The sequence below is a fragment of the Malaclemys terrapin genome, chromosome 11 (assembly GCF_027887155.1).
Source record: "Malaclemys terrapin pileata isolate rMalTer1 chromosome 11, rMalTer1.hap1, whole genome shotgun sequence".
NCBI classification, from domain to species: domain Eukaryota; kingdom Metazoa; phylum Chordata; order Testudines; family Emydidae; genus Malaclemys; species Malaclemys terrapin.
Window position 1 is genome coordinate 53,040,920 of NC_071515.1, and position 20,122 is coordinate 53,061,041.

A 20,122-nucleotide genomic window follows, 5' to 3' on the forward strand; every position below is an offset into this window, starting at 1 on the left:
TAAATATTAGGAGATGTGAAAAACTCCAGATAACTAATACATTATATGTGTTCCATAGCACCTAGTAGAACCACTTATGGATCAGGTCCCCACTGAGCTGCTCAAAATCAGAACAAAAAGGCGGTCCCTGCCCCAAGGAGCTTACAATCTAAATACAAGAGGCAACAGATAGATACAGACAGAGGGAGGAACACAGGTGAACAATGAGATAGTGATGGGCAGCAGTCACAGCTCACCAGCAGCCTAACCATTGTCAGTATAAAATGGATGGTCTTAAAGTGAAAATCCGTTATCTTTACACCCACTTCAACAATGGTGCAAAATAGTCTTTGTGTAAAAGAAAAGTAAGCTTGAAAAGTTTGATATGATAAACTGGTGTGACAAAGTTCCTCCTCTATCTTGGTGGGTCCTGCGCTTATTGGCGGAATTTCTTGCCTCAGAGATTCACCATGTGGGTTGGGGAACAGCCCAGAGCCCTTCCCCTCTGGAAGGGCCCACAGTCCAGGTCAATTGAGAGGTTTGGGGGGGGGGGGACCCAGGCCCACCCTCTACTCCAGGTTCCAGCCCAGGGCCCTGTGGACTGCAGCTGTCTATAGTGCCTCCTGTAACAACTGCATGACAGCTACAACTCCCTGGGCTACTTCTCCATGGCCTCCTCCAAACACCTTCCTTATTCTCACCACAGGACCTTCCTCCTGGTGTCTGATAACGCTTGGTGCTCCTCAGTCCTCCAGCAGCACACCCTCTCACTCTCAGCTCCTTGCGCCTCTTGCTCCCAGCTCCTCACACTCTTGCACTACAAACTGAAGTGAGCTCCTTTTTAAAACCCAGGTGCCCTGATTAGCTTGCCTTAATTGATTCTAACAGCTTCTTCTTAATTGGCTCCAGGTGTCCTAATTAGCCTGCCTGCCTTAACTGGTTCTAGCAGGTTCCTAATTACTCTAGTGCAGCTCCTGCTCTGGTCACTCAGGGAACAGAAAACTACTCATCCAGTGACCAGTATATTTGCCCTCTACCAGACTCCTGTACCCCACTAGTCTGGGTCTGTCACATTGGGTTTAAATTAATGTTCTAAACAAACAACATGTTAATTAGAGGCTCAAAATATTGACAGTTATTTTATCCTCTAATTGATGGATTAGTCGTTGATGTCATATCTTACCTCATTTATTTTCATGTCCTCAGAACTGGTACAAGTATGACTGGGAGAGATCTAAATCTAAAAAATTTGAAATCAAAGTTGATGCAATTCCACTTCTTGCAGCTAAAGCTAACAGTAAAATTGCAAGCGATGTAAGTATGAAATATGAATGTAGCTGCGGTAGTTTAGTTGTAAATGTGAAACATGGTTTCACATATATGTTCTCACTGTGCAGGTGGCATATAAGAAAGACTATGAACTAAGTAAAGGGAAAATGATTGGAGCCCTGAGCATTCATGATGATCCCAAGATGTTACATTCTGCAAAGGTGGCCAAACAGCAGAGTGATGTAAGTGTCTTTCTTTTATCGTTGTTGTTTATTCATGTATATACGGTGTGCTAGGCCTTTTATAGACATATCAGAGACAAAAGCTCAGTTCTAAGGCACTTACAGGCTAATTAGAAAATGTAAAGGTAGGTGGGGGAATTGCTCTTCTCCAACCCTCCCCATGCACCAGCTGTTTGTGTCTCATGCAGAACCCTTATTCTGCATGCAGAGCTGTGATACCACCTACACTCTGGCACTGCTGATGGTGTCCCCTCACCTCCCCACACCATAGCATCCCTGAGATTCCTCAGTGTGCAGTCCCAATTAACTATGGGTGAAATTCTATCCAGAATGTGGCTTGTTTGTGTAACAGATTAATAAGGTGTGTGTCATATCCCTCTCTACTGGGTAATACATATGAAGGATAGCAGGCTACTACTGCTGCCAGCTAATGAAATTGCTCCCTTAGCTCAAGTGCTAAAGGTCTGTGCTCTGGTGTTGGACACTCTTGGCTTAAATCTGTCTGACAGCTAATGGTGGAGGTCATCACATTTGCTGATATCTCATAACAGTAGTTTCAAAATATAGATTGACAGCAAATTATTTACCATTTCGTATCTGAGGAACTTCTTTAAAAATAATATTCTGTGCCTTATAATTCCATCTGTTTCTAATACAGCTCATGAAGTTAGCAGGTATTGAACTTATTTAAAACATTTGATGTTGCCAGGAAGTAACTTTCTTCTGAAAAGAATATCTGTTTTTACAAAACTGTTTTCTGTGTTAATCCAAAACATATGTATTGAATTCCTTTCCACAGCATGAGTACAAGAAGGGCTATGAATTGTCAAAGAGCAGATATACAGCACCTCTGGACATGATTCCAATCACTCAGGCTAAGATATCTCAGGCTATCGCGAGCGGCATAGACTACAAGCATCTCCTACATAATTACTCTTATCCTCCTGACAGTATTAATGTGGAACTTGCAAAGAAGGCCTATTCTATGCAGAGTGATGTAAGTGGTCATACTTTGATATGTGTGGTATTATGGACCAGTTCTATGAAGGTTCTGCTGATGCAAATGGGTTATTTACAATTCACTGTACGTGAAGTGTGAGTGCAAAGCATGCTGGTAGTTAGCATAAGTGCTGAAAATACAAAGCCTTCTAGAAATATATGATATTGACTAAAAGTATGTGTGCTATTACTGACCAGTTCTGTCAATGTAACTAATGTGGATATCAGGGCTGGCTCCAAGTTTTCTGCCGTCCCAAGCGGCAAAAAACAAACAAACACGGCAGTGCGGTTCAGCAGTAGGTTCTTCGCTCCCTTTCTTCCCTCGAAGAGGAAGAGAGGGACTCGCCGCCGAATTCCCGCCGAAGACCCGGACATGCTGCCCCAATAGCAGGCATAGTGCTGCCCCTTGGTATTGGCTGCCCCAAGTACCTGCTTCTTTAGCTGGTGCCTGGAGCCGACCCTGGTGGAGATGCTCAAGGCTACAAATACTGTATGTGAAAAGGATTGTCTTAGATATGCACTGAAAAATGATATGCAAGAGTGACCTATAAGGCAGAATGTACAGCTGCTAACTTGATTTTCTCTTGTAATGAATTTTCAGTAAACTGGCTGTGCATGTATTATGGAGTCATGATAGTGACTCTGCAGTTCAAGTTGTAAATTACTTTCCATTATAAACCTTATTTTGACCTAAGTCACACCCCTACTCTAACTTTCTCAAAAAACAATCAGAAGTCTTCTTCATCTGAAATGTTTATGATTGGTTGCCATGGTTCAGGGCAAACTTCACCTCTGACCCCTTCCTTCATCTCTCTGAGTTGGCCCCCTCTAAGTCTTAGGCCTAAAGCCTTCACCTGCATTGTGGTGGAATTCCACAATTCTCCCACTCTTAGACTAGGTCTCCAGACCCCATTGTACTATAAACCTGAGGGTGAAGGCCATGCCCCCTCTGTGCTCTCAGGCCTGCCAAGGAACCCTTATTGGAAATGGGAAGAATCCTGACTCACTCCTCTTTTAGTGCCAGATGTAGAAAAGATGAGATGAGGGAAGCCATAAGCCATGTGAAACATAGAGGCAAACCCCCTCATCATGCAGTTTTTCCACAAAGGAAAAATCCCTTCCAGACCCTGGAACTGGTGATCAACTCTGCTGCTGGCATCACCAGAGATCCAGCATACTAGTTTAAGGGTGTGAAGGGAAACAGGAAGCCCACAATGGCTACTCTACCCAGACAGCAACTGATATCAATCCCTGTCCCTCCCCTCCACCACCACCAGAAAGGAGCCAATCACTAGCCCTGCACCACGTGTACCATCCATTGGCCCAGGCCCAGATTCAGCATGTGACCCCCTCCTCTCCTCTCCCTCCCTGGAGCAGGGGGAGAGAAGAGAAGAAACAGCCCGAACATACTGAAGGCAAAGTGTGTGTGTGTGTGGGGGGGGGGGGAGTGTCAGGAAAGGAGAGGTGCTCATGTAACACTGCCTCAATTGCTCTAAGTTGAGATCTCTCCCCCAACCCCAAAATGTGTCTCCACTGCTAGCAGCCCAACCAAGGCCCCACCCAGGTAGCGACATGAGCTGTCAGTTTATAAGCATTATTATGGCTCTTATTACCATAGCAATTGAGTACCTGAACAGTATAAAAAATAACTCTTTGTTTAAGGTATAGGTATTCCCAACCTTAATTATACCTTTGCAAAGGTCGTCTTTTGTGAATAGAATACAGTGAAGCCCCTTTAATGGGAACCAGGTGAATGCATTCAAGTTAACAGGAGATTCATGAATGCATTCAAGGGAGCACAGATATCTAAACTTTTATCATGAAGGAAGCAGCCCATCATGCTGATAGTGTAATAAAGATATAGAGGCCTCTCTCTATTTTGTAAGGACATTCCCCTCTTTCCCCTTTGCCTCCTAGGCAATTCCAGTTTTGTTGATATAAAAATTAACATTTCAAGCTTCCTTACAGCTATGACTGTTTGAAACATGGATAATTCAGACCAATGTAAGTGTTCTCTTTTCATTGGACTCCTCATTTGTCTTTCTGTTCCAGAATGAATATAAATCTGACTACAATAGCTGGATGAAAGGTTGTGGCTGGGTGCCATTTGGGTCCATGGAAGCAGAGAAGGCTAAGAGAGCTACGGACATTCTCAATGAGGTAAAGAAATGCAATGTGATTAAATTAATTACTATTCCAATCAAGTGCACACCAGAGGAATATTAAGGCAACAAGGCACTACTCTTCACACTGTATATCATGCTGTTCATTTACATGTGAAATACCCTTTCAACTAATCCATGCCTTTATTGGAATTCCTTGCAAGATCAGTCCAATGGGTAAAGAGTATTTGATACGAATACTGATATTCACCAATATTAAAAACACATGTTCTTTCATGCATTGGTTTCCTCCTACACAACATTTAAGGGCTCTTGTTACTGAGCAGTGTTTGGGGCTATAAAGAGCCAAGAGTTCCTGGAGGCGGAACATCGTTCCTGCTAGTTCTGAGTATCACTGACACAAAGAGTGCAGGGCCCGCTTTCTACAATTGTTTTGAACCAACAAGAAAGAAAAAAATAGGCAAGACAAGAAGATTTCCTTCAGATCTTCCTGAGGTTGAAAAGGCAGCTCAGCAAAATTCGCTCAGTTTTTAGATCACAACCATCATCAGCAAAGAATCAGAGAGCTACCATTATTTCCTATTTCACATACGATAGGCTGAAGTTAGACAGGAGAGTTGTAGTGAACAAAAATAAACGTAATGATTGGTGGATATCCTGCCACCAATCTGCATTCAAATTCATCTTGACTTCTACTAACACTGCAGGATATGGTCTGATGTCTTCTTTTAGGAGTAAATTAGGCACACCACACATCCAATGGCAAGTGCTTATATAATTTTCTGAGGCCTGCAATGAAACTTTACCTAACGGCAAATTTGATAGTTTGGTCCAGGTTTGCAATTTATGCATATGGATGTTTTTTCTCCAGTTGTCTTTTTCACCTACACTTGTCTGTTTGCGATTGCTTTTTGACTTCAATGGGATGATGGATAAATGACTAAGCTGAAAATAATGATCATAGTATGATCACTATCATTATAGATTGCAATATGATGCATAGGAAACGGAAGATACTGGACCAAATTCTATTTTTTCTCATGCCTGTGCAACCCAGTGAAGGCTATGAGGTTGTAAAGGAGTAAAGAAAGCAGAATAGGGTCAAGAGCTTCCATTAGTGCCAATGGAAGATATGCACCAAGGTCAACATTTTAAAGTGTGTGCACTTACATTGCGTGTGCAAAATATGCACACGAGAGCATGAACTGGTAACAAAAGTGTGCAAAATCATATCTCTCCGTATGCTTTTCCATTTTGAAAGTACAGTGGCATGTTCATACACACAAATGTTGCAAATACAACACAGTAATTGTTTGTTTATGAAAATACCTAATGTCACTACGATTAAAATTTTCTTTGTATATAAGGACACGTCTGATGTAAAATTACATTGTTATCCTATGTTCACTTTTACAAAGAGGTGCAATGGAAATAGATGAAAAGGTGTTTTTAGCCATCAAGGAAATGTAACATTGACTTTTTATTTTCTGAACAGAAAAAATATCGCCAGCATCCGGACACTATTAAATATACCCAGATTGAAGATGAGCCTGTTACAGTACAGGCTAAAATCAACCAGGCCCAGAGGAGTGATGTAAGTGCTGATATTTCTAGTGGACTTATATACATTAACAAATTGAATTCTGAAGTCAAATGCGCCAGTTCACCTCTTCTTAAAGTGCTATCAGGCAAATCCTGCCCCTCCCTTGATTGGTGTGATGTCCCCACATGCAGTGCAGTCAATGTGGTTCCACTGCACAAGAGGCAAATTCAGGCCTGGTTCAGGCAGGTGAAACTTAATTCAAGTAATCCGAGTTTCCTCGGTGATACCTATACACAAGACCTCTCCTTACTGAGTGCCTTTTATCTTAAGGGCACTCATGAAATTATCCTCAAATGTACTGAGTACAATTCATTGTGTTACCAGAAAATAACATCTGTTGGGGAACCAGATTTTGTCAGTCACTCAAATGGTTGGTTACCACAGGTTTGAGAATGTGTGTGTACATGTAGGTATTATACTCTCTCAGTGAAATTATGGCCCTGTTGAAGTTAATGGGCGTTTTGCCATTCACTTCAATGGGCCTAGGATTTCACCTTTTAAATAACAGTACTGTATACATAAAAGTATTACTATTATGGAAGATGCTATATGACTCAGCATGTTTTAAGCATTTATAATTTATCAGCATTTGACTGACAAATTTATTTTTTACTTTCTGTTGCAGATATTATATAAAGCCAAAGGTGAGGCTATAATTCACAATTATCACCTACCTCCAGACATGCCCCAGTTTATCCAGGCTAAAGTTAATGCCTACAATATTAGTGATGTAAGTTTACGTTGGAGTAAGAGCACTTGATTTAACATAAAGTAATGGAGGCTTAGATTTTTATTTCAAAAGTGACATTTTCTTCCAGAACTACTACAAAATGGACATGGAAGACTTAAAATCAAAAGGATATGACCTAAGAAATGATGCTATTTCTATCCGAGTTGCCAAGGCTGCTAGACAGGCTGCCAGCGATGTATGTACATCCCATTTCATGTAACTATTAGTTACATGTAGTGATGATTTATTTTAAAATAGGTTGCATTTCTATTACATCTGAGGGATTGTTTATTGAGGTGGGGTTTTATTGAATTCTTTGCTGGGTTAATTTTCTGAACGCTTTAATAGACCGTGAGTCTGTTTTTTAAATTATTGTTTTGTTACTTAACTAATGTATTTTAATGATACATAAGTGTCAAGAAAAATCTGACACTCATTTTTAACACGCATTGAATAAATAAAACATCACCAACTCTACTGTAATGAAGAGAGACAATGAGGTCTCCTGTTCTAGTCACAGACCTATGTCCAAGGAATACCGGAGTTATTATCATAACTCTGTCGGTAATTGGAGCCTGGTCTTAAAGTCATGGAAAGACTCCCAATGACTTCAGTGGGCTTTGGAACAGATTTTTGGTGTGTAACCTTGGGGAAGTCACTTAATATACCTCTGACTTCCCTCCTCCTCCATGTGCTGTATTGGGATAATAATACCTACGTGGGGGTGGGGGGAGCTGTGAGGATTAATTAGTTAATATTTGTACAGCAATGAAAATGTAAAGAGATATAAGTATTAAGTTTTATTATGATTATTTTAATGATAAACAATTACAATTGTTGCAATTTAATAATTATAATTTCCCTAGAATTGCTTCCTTATAAATGGGGGTTCTTTTTTTTTTTTTTTTTTTTTTTTGGCTTTTTGTACCCTGCAAAAAAGGGGGCTAGTAAGGTGTAACAATAAGTGTTTCTTACAAATTGCTTCCTTATAAATGGGGGTTTAAATTGCTCACTAAAGAAAGTGTATTTTATGTCTGATTGTGCTTTGACAGGTCCACTATAAAAAAGACTATGAACTTGCCAAGGGTAAACTTGTTGGCTTCCAAAGCCTCCAGGATGACCCCAAACTGGTTCACTATATGAATATAGCCAAGATGCAGTCCGAGCGGGAATACAAGAAAGATTATGAGAAAACAAAAACCAAATACAACATCCCATTAGATATGGTCAATGTTGTGGCTGCCAGGCAGGCTCAGGACATTGCCAGCAATGTTAATTACAAGCAGCTGATCCACAATTACACTTACTTACCTGATGCGATGAACTTGGAACTCTCCAAAAACATGATGCAGATACAGAGTAATGTAAGTAACATGCTTCTTTGTGCAGAATGTACCCAGAGGGATCAGGCAAAGGCAAACATAACTATCTGATCTGCATGGTCACTTCTTTTTGTAGCATGCCTACAAAGAAGACTATGATAACTGGATGAAAGGCATTGGCTGGATCCCCATTGGTTCATTGGATGTAGAGAAAGCTAGAAAAGCAGGAGAAGCCCTGAATGAGAATAAATATCGTCAGCACCCAGACACCATCAAATTTACCAGTGTGGTGGACTCCCCGGTTATGGTCCAAGCTAAACAGAATACACTTCAACTCAATGATGTGAGTAAGCCTGGGAGAAAGGGAACATAACAAAATAAGGAAGTGTCTACAGAAATATCTATATCTACATACCGGTTTAAGTGAAATAAACAATCACACTATTTCCCTGTAAGTGGTTATTACATCTGTGGAAAGATATTTCCGTACCAAAGAGAAAAACAGTGTGTGTGTGTGGGGGGGGGGGTTCTGCAGTTTTTATAGTTGTGATATTAATATAGTCTGATATGAGCATATACACACAAAACCCCAATGAACATGTATAATGGGTTTTGTACTGAGTATCTCTGCTGACTTCAGTGGACTTACTCCTAATTCCAATGATTCATAGATTTTAAGGCCAGAAATGACTGTTGTGCAGTAGATCAGACTAGATGATCATAACAGAGGCCATAAAACCTCACCCAGCATTTTACACTGTGGTTACTGAGAGCAGTATCGGCTAGATCTTCAGCTAGCGTAAATCACTGTAGCTCAAAGGGTGAAATCCCAGCCCTGTTGAAGTCAATGGTAACATTTCCATTCACTTCAATAGGGCCAGCATTTTATCCAAAAGAGCTATGCTATTCTGATTTGTAGCAGCTGAGGATCTGGCCCATATTTTAAATTGCAACACTGAAATGAAGTAAAAATATTTTTACAACTGTATGTGCAACTACAGATATCACACAAAGTTTACACCCTCAGACTTATTGACTCTCCAGTCCAGTCCAGTCCAGATTTGTAAAGGTATTTAGGCATTGCTGCACTTAGCATTGCAACACCTCAGTCTCATTTTCAAAAGGGATTTATGCACTAGGAGCTTAAATCCTATTGACTGTCGATGGGATTTTGATTCCTAAGTGCCTAAACCCTTTTTGAAAATAAGACTTAGGCTCCTAAACCAGTTAGGTATTGCAACACTGGAGTGCGGCAATAGCTAAATACACCTCTACCTCGATAGAACGCTGTCCTTGGGAGCCAAAAAATCTTAACGCGTTATAGGTGAAACCGAGTTATATCGAACTTGCTTTGATCCGGTGGCGTGCGCAGCTTCCCCCCTCCCGGAGCACTGCTTTACCGCGTTATATCAGAATGCGTGTTATATCGGGTTGCGTTATATCGAGGTAGAGGTGTACCTTTAAAAATCGGAGCCTCCCTCTATGATGACACAATTAAATTTGTAAGATAAAACACTTTTAGCTTTACTGGATAAAGGGTGACCATACAAAACAGATTCAGGGTTTTAGTTCACACTCCAAGATCAGAATGACCATTGTGAACTTATGAAACTGAAAAGGACAGGAGAATCTCCCTGATCTTCCTTTCATTAATCCATACGCTTTGCCATCTTCACAAAAACCTTCCAGTCCTGGGAAAGGTTTAATAGTAAAACACTATGGTGAGGTGCCATTTTACTAAGAGTACATCTACACTACAGCGGGGAGTCGATTTAAGATACGCAAATTCAGCTACGTGAATAGCGTAGCTGAATTCGACGTATTGCAGCCGACTTACCCTGTTGTGAGGACGGCGGCAAAATCGACTTCTGCCGCTTTTTGTCGGCGGCGCTTACTACCACCTCAGCTGGTGGAGTTAGAGCGCCGATTCGGGGATCGATTGTCGCGTCCCAACGGGACGCGATAAATCGATCCCCGAGAGGTTGATTTCTACCCGCCGATTCAGGCGGGTAGTATAGACCCAGACCTAAGTCTTTTTAGAATATACTTACAGTATATTTACTGCCATTTTAAGTATTAGCATAAATACTTAAATCCAAACAGAACTGTCAAATTTAATGGACACACTACATTTTCCTGTCTTGTGGTGTTCCCATCTTCACTAATTCATAAAATTCAATAAATCACAATATGTTTTTTAGTCATTGCAAGGTAGCCAGGTTCTGCTCTGTATTACAATTCCTTATCATTGTCTTGTGCTGTCTCTCTTTCACAGATGGGTATGTTTCTATGTGCATTTGTTTCATACTAATGTTTAATTTTTCTATATGTGCTTTTCCTCTGGTGGAACAACTTATGGCATGATATTTATATCATATAGGCTAGTACATAGCCTGTAAAATCAGAGCCTGTGCATGAAAGTGCAGTTACTGATTTTATGAGATAGGTGGCAATATATGTCTGTGAGACCAAACTTGAGCCCTCTGTTAATACACAGTGATCTGAAGTTCATTATGCTTGGAAAGAAGTGATTAACTATGTCATGTGTTTTGCAGAGGTTATACAAATCTTCAGGAGAGGAAGTCAAACATAAATACACCATGACACCAGATGTCCCGCAGTTTATCCAGGCTAGATACAATGCAGCCAACATCAGTGATGTAAGTGGTTTCTTGAAGAATATGACTAAGTCACATGCTGTTAATGAAATAAGTAGTGATGAGTAGTGTAAGCTACATAATATGTCCAAATAATGATACCACATAAGCAATTCACCTGGCTTTTGGTTGGTATGCAGATGCAGTTCTACATAATCAAATTATAATAAAATAGTTGCTGTCATTGTTATTTTATCATTTGAATTTGCAAACCAGTATAGCTTATTTACTGTGGATGTAATCTAATAAATGATGAACGAGGTACATGGTACCACTACATCATCCAGATCCTGCAATACTTATAGTAGTTCAGAAGTAACTATTTGAATTGTGTGCAGTTCACATGGTGCTATTAACCCTCCTGAATAATATTTGAATTTTCTTTTTTTAGGCATATTATAAACACGATTACCATGATTTGATAGCCAAGGGGAACAATGTGTTAGGTGATGCTATTCCATTTACTCTAGCTAAGGCCTCAAGAAACATTGCTAGTGACGTAAGTATCAATTTCAGGTAAATTTTATGTCATTTCTCAACAAAAATCGTACATTATAGGCCAGATTGTGAACCCCTTACCCCCATTAGCGAGCAGTTACTCACACAAGAAGTCTCTTTGGAGTCACAAGTGTGAGTAACAGATTCTCAGTCTGGCTCAAAATGTTAGTTTAAGTACTAAATTCTCTAATAGAATATTTAGGGCCAGATCCTCAGCTGGAGTAATTGGACATAGGTCTGCTGAAGTCAGTGGGGCTCTGTCCACTTACGATAACTGAAGATCTGGCCTTTTAAAATTTAATGCTTGTTGAAAACGCTTATAAAGATTATTTTACTTCAATTTTCTTAACATAATCACTAATGAGGTCTCCTTAGGGTAGGCAGCTTACCCTTTACCTGCTCTGGTTTGAGTTAGATAAAGTGTGATTTTTATTGGCTTTGCAAATTGGCTCTGATCCTGCACCTTTTATGTGACACTTTTGCCTTACCCTCTCTCAGAAGTTGCTAGCCTGCTCTGGCAGAGATGCTATATATCCAGCCTCATTGTTTGGTCATAGTTTCCCCCACAGTTTTGTGTCATTCTGTTTCCACCTTCTCTGCGTGGGCAGTGAGAGACTGACTTCCAACAGGATCCTCTTTCCCTTCAGCTATGGTGGTTTGCCAGCATTACTATATGGAAAGGATTTGAGAAGACTGCTGATAAAACAGATTGTTTTAGTAGCAAAATGGGAAGAGGCCTATTTTATTCTGATCTCATTGCTTTATATAAACAGAAGCTGCTGTGGTGTCTGTTTTAATCCATTTGTCATAGATGGCTATATGACAAAGCTATTAAACAGCATAATCTGGCTATGGTAAATTGCCAGATAATCTATTGCATGCACATTGCAGTGGCATGATACACTTCATCCTGGGACATATTTTGCCATAGAGTGGAGGGGGAACCTACGTACGGCTCAGCAGGCTTTATTGTGCTAATTGCACAAACTGGAGGCTGATCCAGTGATTTTAAATCACTAGAGGGGAGCTGGCCAGTTGTGTTCAGTTTATTTGCCATAGCTAAATGATTGATTGACCAGTTGCTGGGAAATTGTTCTAATACAACATATGGGCCTTGTTAACCAAGGACTTCCTTTGTAAGTTTCTCTTCACTGCTCTCTCACTGGTACAGCTCCACAAGTAGTAGCAGTAGTGGAAGTGCTAGTGTTGGCAGAGCTCCCGCCTTCACCATAGTGTTGTGTGAAATCTGTTCTGTACAGGGGTAGGCACTTGTGCCCTGTTTACACTAGTGCTCACACCATTACTACCCCCATTGCTACACTGCTAGTAGGGCAATATTGGGATATTTCCAAGAAAGTCTAGTATACATACAGACACTGGGTATTCCATTTGTGATGGCTGACCCATCTGAACTACCTGCACCTCCTCCAGTACTTTCCCCAAAGAGCATTACAAGAAAGGACACCTTTCTGTTGTCTAAACATTAAATCTAGATATCAATATACATATCCAATAGATATGCAAAGTACATTTACCCTCCTCTCCCTCTCCCTCCAGTATAAATACAAAGAAGCTTATGAAAAGGCAAAAGGAAAACATGTTGGTTTCAGAAGTGTGCGTGATGATCCCAAACTTGTTCATTATATGAATGTGGCAAAGTTGCAGTCTGAGCGCGAGTACAAGAAGGACTATGAGAAGACCAAGACCAACTATCATACACCTGCTGATATGGTCAGTATCCAGGCTGCTAAACAGTCTCAAGACATAGCCTCCAATACCCACTACAAACATCTGATCCACCATTACACGTATCTGCCGGATGCCATGAATGTTGAACTAACGAAGAACATGATGCAAATTCAAAGTAATGTAAGTGTTTCAACTTTGCCAATTTCATAGTTGCTTAAAAACAATACAATGCATCCCAAGAAAAGTAGAATAAAAGTCTGATTATTATTATCTGGAAGATCCCATTGCTGTGTTGGAACTCAGCATATCCCTGTACAAAATTTTAAGTAGACTTTATTATCTATTTGGGGGAAAACTATACAATTTTACTTTGGCAGCTGATGCTTTGGAGGTGTTACATTCCTGGCTAGGGTCCTACTCAATGGGATTTTTGGCATGTGTGTACTATTAGAGATTGTACTTTTGGAATACTGAATTCATAGGACTTTTTAAAATGCCTTTTATCACACTTGAGCACAAAACTGATTCTTTGTTTTGCAATGCACCCCATTTTTGTTTGGTTAACTGAGGAGCTATTTTGAAAGCTCCTTGATCTTGTCCTCATCTCAGACTGAGACCACATAATAACGAGGTGGCTCCTTATAGCGAGAGTGGGCAAAAATATAACTATTATTATTAGAAAGTCAACCCAATACAGGGAACCAACATAGGACACTACATTCCACTTAAACCCTTCATGGGTTGTGCAGGAATGGGGTTTCAGTTGGCTGAGTGAACACTGCACTCTGCACTGCAGAACTGGTTTCTGAACCAGCCTCTGCAAGGCCAGCATGGAAGGTCAGTTTGAGAGTAGGTTGGGGGCAGGTCAAGGGAGGAGCCATGGATTGAGTGGTCCCAACCTCCCAGCACGTCACCTGCAAAGATACCCTGGGTTTTATGCAGGTGGAGTAAATTTCACCCACAGTGCTATAAATTTCACATGTTATACAACAGGTGAAATATGGCAAACAAAAATCCAAATCATTGCCCTAAAGAGTTTATTATTGTAAAAGCAAGTCCAGTCTAGTCCTATACAATGCAGAACAAACAAAGAATGCTCAGGGTCACTGTATTGTAGCAGGAGTGTTTTAAGAATACGTGGGACCGTAGAAGGGGAAGAGAGAAGGAACTTGGTAAATATTAATTGAGAGTCTACCAAATGTATGAAACAAGATATGTAGGGCACCCAGGACAATTATAGAGAAGTGTAAAAAGGGTAAAGCAAAGCTTTCTGTTTCTCCAATAAGAAACTATAAATATTTTCTGTCAAATGCAGACCACACTGACTAGGTCACGTTGTGGTCTGCATTTGAATTATCACTTTGAATAGAAGGAATGCTATTCAATGGGAAATTGTTTGCAATCTTTGACCAATTTAGGATTTGTCTTTTTTCAGAACTTGTACAAACAAGATTACAACAGCTGGTTCAAAGGTATTGGATGGAGCCCTCTGGGTTCTCTGGATGTTGAAAAGGTTAAAAAAGCCGGAGAGGCATTAAATGAAAAGAAATATCGCCAGAACCCAGACACCTTCAGGTTCACAAGTCTACCAGACTCAATGCCAATGGTTTTGGCTCAGCACAATACCAAGCAACTGAGTGAGGTAAACAGTTTCTCCACACACTACTGTGGACAGGACAGAATTTGTCAGTTGTATATGTTCCTGATTCGTTGTCTTATACCATTGTTGTGATATGCATGTATTGAAATACAAAGACTCAAATGTAATCTAATAGACCTTTTGCGTTTTAAGGGCTATACATGTAGTAAAACTGGAGTTTATCAGTAAGTGTTAAACATTGCTACTTGTATATGATGAAGCTGATGCGACCTGCCTTGTATCTTGTAAAAGAGATATTGTGTATTATTTTCCTTCTTAGATAAATTATAAGCAGGAGGGTGAGAAACTGAAACACAAATACACTCTGGACCCTGATGTTCCTCAATTTATTCAAGCCAAGGTCAACGCATTAAACATGAGCGATGTGAGTATTTGACAATAAATTATTATTGTGTATTAGTATTCTATTTATGGGGTTTTTAGTATATTTAGGGTGTAAAATTTGAATACTGAAAATGTATAACACCCCAGTTCAGCAAAAGCTCTTGCCTGCATGCATGTGCTTAAAGCTAAATGTGTGCTTTAAGTGCCTTGTTGAATACAGGTGGATGTAACATATGCTTTAGTGCTTTGCTGCACTGAGGCCTAAATGACTAGTTAGAAATAATAAGAAACTCAGAATATCATTTAATGTCCAGATTCAGTTCAGTGTGGAGGTTGAAATTCTTTCTTTACTTCACTTAGAGGAGGGACAATAGTTCAATCTCTATGACTAGTCAATCCTTAGCTTTAGTATCTATGTATCTATCTGTGTTTCTAGCCTATCACTGTAAGGTTCTCTGCTGAGACTGCCAGCAAGGGAACGATGGAGCCCTTTCATAGCAATTAGAATAGTGAATTTGGTGATGAGGACATTTGCCCTCTAGGAACTGGCCAGAGATCACCAACTCCTTTTATATAGTCCTGTCGATAACATCAAGTCATTTTGAACCACTGCCAACCTGGTGTCAGGGTCACACCAGCAACTGAGAGAGATTCTGTTACCAATCCCTGAACTAACCACTCTGCTTCCTGCAGTTTACTTAAGATGATAGGACCTAATCCTAGGGTTACCATACGTCCGGATTTTCCCGGACATGTCTGGCTTTTGGGGGCTCAAATCCCCGTCCGGGGGGAAATCCCCAAAAGCCGGGCATGTCCGGGAAAATCGGGAGGGAGGGCTCGGCCGGGGCCTCTTTGTCTGGGGTCGGCGGTGCGGGGCCGGGGTCGCGGGGCCGGGGGCATGGTGCCGGGCCAGGAGCCGGGCCGGGGGCCAGGCCGGGCCAGGGTCGCAGTGCCGGGCCGGGCTGGGCGCGGGGCCGGGTGGGGAGCCGGGGGCGCGGTGCCGGGCTGGGGTCCGGGCCGGGAGCCGGGGGGTGGTCCGGGGTCGGGGAGCCGGTCCGGGGTCGCGGGGCCGGGAGCCTGGTCCGGGGTCGGGGAGCCGGTCCGGGGTCGCGGGGCCGGGTGCCGGGGTCCCGGGGCCGGGAGCCCGGGGGTGCGCCGGGCCGCCGGAGGCCGGCAGTGCTGGGCGGGCCGGGGGTGGTCGGCTGGGGGCCGGGGCCGGCACCCCAGGGCCCGAGCCGACCCAGGCTGGAGCCGCCGGGGGGCCAGCCTGGGCCGCGCCTCCTCCCCCCACACTCCTCTTACCTGCTCCAGGCTTCCCGCGAATCAAATGTTCGCGGGAAGCAGGGGAGGGGGCGGAGTTGGGGCATGGGCGTGGGCGGGGCTGGGGGCGGGGCCGGGGCCCCGTGGAGTGTCCTCCGTTTGGAGGCACAAAATATGGTAACCCTACCTAATCCTGAAGCCTTTACTTAGGTAAATTTCCCATTGACTCAGTGATATCCAAACAGCTTTTGAGCAAGGGCCTTCTCTAGACTTATTTTTTGGTTCGGTGGCTGAACCCAAACATTTCCGGGGGTGGGGGACAATGTGTGCGTTTCAAACCAACCCCCCCGAAATGTTTCAAATGTTATTTTGAATTGACATTTCATTTTGAAAATGTCACTTTGAAATGAAATGTTGAAATGGTGGTTTTTTAAAACGTTAGATCGATTTCAACATTTGCAAAAAATAATCCGTTTTTTCAGCAGAAACTTTTACTAAATTTGACCTTAATATGTGAATAATTTTGATGCCCCCAAAAATTCATGTTGGGGCAAATTTACTATTTGAAGAAAAAAAATTACATAGTTCTAGACCTCGTTTACTACCATTGTTAAGGCCATTTTTCCTAGAAATTGCCAAAAATGCTAACTGAGAAAATGAGGCAGTTTAGCTACACTGATTTGAAGTGACTACTTGAAAACACTGAATTATCCTTGTAGTAAACTTGAACAGACCTAAAATGAATGTTACTCAATGTAATATTTGTCATACAGAAACATGAGTTTACAGTAGTCTAAGATTATTAACTACTCATAATAAGAAAAATTGTTGGTTCTTTTTTTTTTCTTTAAGGCTTATTACAAAGCAGACTGGAAAAAAACAATTGCCAAAGGGTATGATCTGAAACCAGATGCCATCTCTGTAATTGCTGCTAAGGCTTCCCAAAAGATTGCCAGTGATGTAAGTATAATTAATTTGGATAGAAATTGGAGGATCTACTTTATTGTAACTTTCTGCAGCACATAATACTATACTCTGAGCCAGCGGCATATTATTGCCTAGGCCAACAAATTTATAGTAGCAGCATTTTTGTAATCGCGGCATCAGTGATGCCACGATTCTACCAATCATAGCACGTATTGAAACCACCAATGACGGCGCGACGCCATTTAGTAAACATACTTGTGAGACTCACAAAAGTTAATAATATGATCGGAAGGAAGAAATTAAGCAGTTCTCAGTTTTGGATCCATGCGCGGTCCCGCACTATAAGCGAAATCACGCTATACAGACACGCATTCAAGCGAGGGTCCGCTGTACTTGTAATTTTATTTATAATAAAACTTGTAAATGTTCAACTATTTGAACTAAAATGAATCTAAATATCATTAAAACAAATTTGTAAAAAAAGTAAAACAAGTTCATATGGGGCCGGGGGCGGCAATTATGCCAGGGCCTAGGTGCGGCAAAATCATTAATCTGCCACTGCTCTGAGCACTATTTTGTGATGCTATGCAATTATCAACTGATCTGGATTTCCATATGGACTTCAGAAACAAGCTGAATACAGTCATCTCTTGACTCTCTGAACCCTGGTTACCTGGCAGTCTGGTTTATATAGTATGCCCACCCTAAGGTCTGAATGAAGTTCTGGTCCTGCCAAGTTCTTTCAAGTTCCTCTTGTGCAGTTTATTTGTGCAGAGTTCTGAAGTGCTGTAGTTCTAGTCCCCTGGCATGCCTGGACTCCTCAGGAGTTACTGTTTTAATTTAGATGGAGTATATGGGCCCAAAGAGTCAACAAACATGACCTTGAACTGTCCAACCTTAAACACTTTTAAAAAGGTTTGGTGCACAAAGACCTCGGCTTGCTTAGTACCATGGCAAGCACAACATTAAAAATCCTGTTAACCTTTTATTAAAGATACAGAAAGAATGAAAAACAGTTACAGCATTTGAAATGTAAAGTACTAAGTAAGGCTTTCGTTTTAACCATATTCCTTGTTCCCTTTTGGCTGTAGATAGCTTTTAGAAGGAACCCCCCCCCCCCCGCCCGCCCTTGTCTGACAATGATAATAAAGACAACAATAACTGTCCTTTTGGGGGAAAAGAGAAAAAGTTTAGTTAAGATGGGCTGGAGCAGTTGTTGTTGTTTGTTGTTAAAGTCTGATCCCATTTCCTAGAAAACAAAATGTGACAAACACACAAAAAAGGGATAAGAAGAGAATGGCAAAGATAGAAAATACAGCTTCTGTCTTGACTTTCACTTTTAATCTCACTGCTGAAAAACACAGACACACACACATGGACTTATCAGCCATTCTGAGTCCTGGCAAACTTGTGTCAGCATCGGGCTGTTTAGGGAATTGTGTTTAGCTGCCTCTTTCTGGTCACAGGCTTCCAGAAGTATTGCAGAATATGCAGTCTTGGCTGGCTATGCCAGATTTTTATTAGACAGAAAGCAAAAGGAGAGGGATGAGAATGAGAAGCGGTAAAGGGTATGTTTATACAGTGAGCGGCAGCAGACAGCAGCGAGTCTCAGAGCCCAGATTGACAGATTTGGGCTTATGGGACTTGTTGGGGGCTTTCCCTTTGCCCCTCCCCTGGTTCTTGTCACACAGACAGAAAGCAGAAGACCAGAAGTCCAAAGTGTAGGCAACGCGATGTTTATTGGGGTTAATCAAGCAAGCATATCCATAGCTTTGCATGCCAGTAGAACCTTTCTCCCTTGTCCCCGTTTTCCCCACCTCCTCCTCCTTAGCAGGCTTTATACCTGTAGTGCACGCCCCTGGTCCCACCCCTTATAATTTATGGTCGTGTTCCATTCTGGAGCATCGTGAGTCTGGGGGCTTCAGTACTATCTCTTTTTCCCATATGTGAGGGGTAAGGCCAGGCTTTTCTTTGGCTTTTAGTGTTTCTTATGCCTCCTGCCCCCCCCCCCCATCCTCCTTGCCCCTCTCAACGGGTTGCTTGAAGTTGAAGCAGGCCTGTCCTTCAAGTGTGTCCTCGTATATTAAACTCCCAGTCTACCCAGCAACAGGTTAGCTCTGTTTCTTATCTCTCTTCTCCCCATCTGCTTGTGGGCAGATGCAATACAGAGTGTCTTTGTTCACACCTATTAGTAAGAATGTAAAAGTATCAAAAATCAAACCCAAAATTCTATCCCAGGCTAACAAACAGGCCTATATACTAACAGGGCTCAAGCTACAGCACTAAAAATAGCTGAGCAGATGTTGTGGCTCAGGCTGGAGCTTGGGCTTTGAAGCTTACCCTCCTCCCAAGGCTTCAGAGCCCAAGCTCCTGCCTGAGTCGTGATGTCTACACAGCTATTTTCAGTGCTGTAGAGTGAGTCCTATGAGAGCAAGTCTGTCAACCCAGGCTCTGAGACTTGCTGCTGCGGGCTGTATGGAAGAGCCTAAAGCGGGGAAGAAAATGAACATATGGGAGGATGTGTGCACATGTGTGACACAATGTCATGTCCCCGGTGATGGTTGGGATTCAGCCAGAGCTGGTGGAGATGCCAATGTCTTCTGGCCTGCTCTGGTCGGGACATCTCTCGGGATGAAGAAGGCCTGGGGTCCTAGGAGACAGTGGGGATGGCACCCATGATGGTGAAGCTTGCTCCAGCAGCTGTTGGCAGAACGCTATTTCTTCTGCTAAATTTTCCCAAAACACTTCTATTTTTAAGAACCTCAAGATCGAGTGTTGGGTGGAGTAGTCCATCCTCTCATTATTTTGTCCACCAATAACTTAATTTCTGACACCAATTT

The 20,122-nt window shown here is 41.9% G+C and overlaps 1 protein-coding gene across 19 annotated transcripts in view; it reads left to right on the top strand.

The window, feature by feature from the left end:
* Nucleotides 1-20,122, top strand: part of NEB (nebulin) — a 202,644-nt gene that overhangs the window by 22,727 nt on the left and 159,795 nt on the right. For all 19 annotated transcript variants that reach the window (XM_054044614.1, XM_054044625.1, XM_054044624.1 and 16 more), the window contains 15 exons: nucleotides 1,186-1,293; nucleotides 1,377-1,490; nucleotides 2,290-2,487; nucleotides 4,542-4,649; nucleotides 6,108-6,206; nucleotides 6,841-6,945; nucleotides 7,034-7,141; nucleotides 7,998-8,309; nucleotides 8,404-8,610; nucleotides 10,823-10,927; nucleotides 11,316-11,423; nucleotides 12,980-13,291; nucleotides 14,547-14,753; nucleotides 15,031-15,135; nucleotides 17,208-17,315. In XM_054044614.1, the coding sequence (XP_053900589.1) occupies nucleotides 1,186-1,293; nucleotides 1,377-1,490; nucleotides 2,290-2,487; nucleotides 4,542-4,649; nucleotides 6,108-6,206; nucleotides 6,841-6,945; nucleotides 7,034-7,141; nucleotides 7,998-8,309; nucleotides 8,404-8,610; nucleotides 10,823-10,927; nucleotides 11,316-11,423; nucleotides 12,980-13,291; nucleotides 14,547-14,753; nucleotides 15,031-15,135; nucleotides 17,208-17,315 (2,304 nt within the window). The remainder of the gene's footprint in view (nucleotides 1-1,185; nucleotides 1,294-1,376; nucleotides 1,491-2,289; nucleotides 2,488-4,541; nucleotides 4,650-6,107; nucleotides 6,207-6,840; nucleotides 6,946-7,033; nucleotides 7,142-7,997; nucleotides 8,310-8,403; nucleotides 8,611-10,822; nucleotides 10,928-11,315; nucleotides 11,424-12,979; nucleotides 13,292-14,546; nucleotides 14,754-15,030; nucleotides 15,136-17,207; nucleotides 17,316-20,122) is intronic.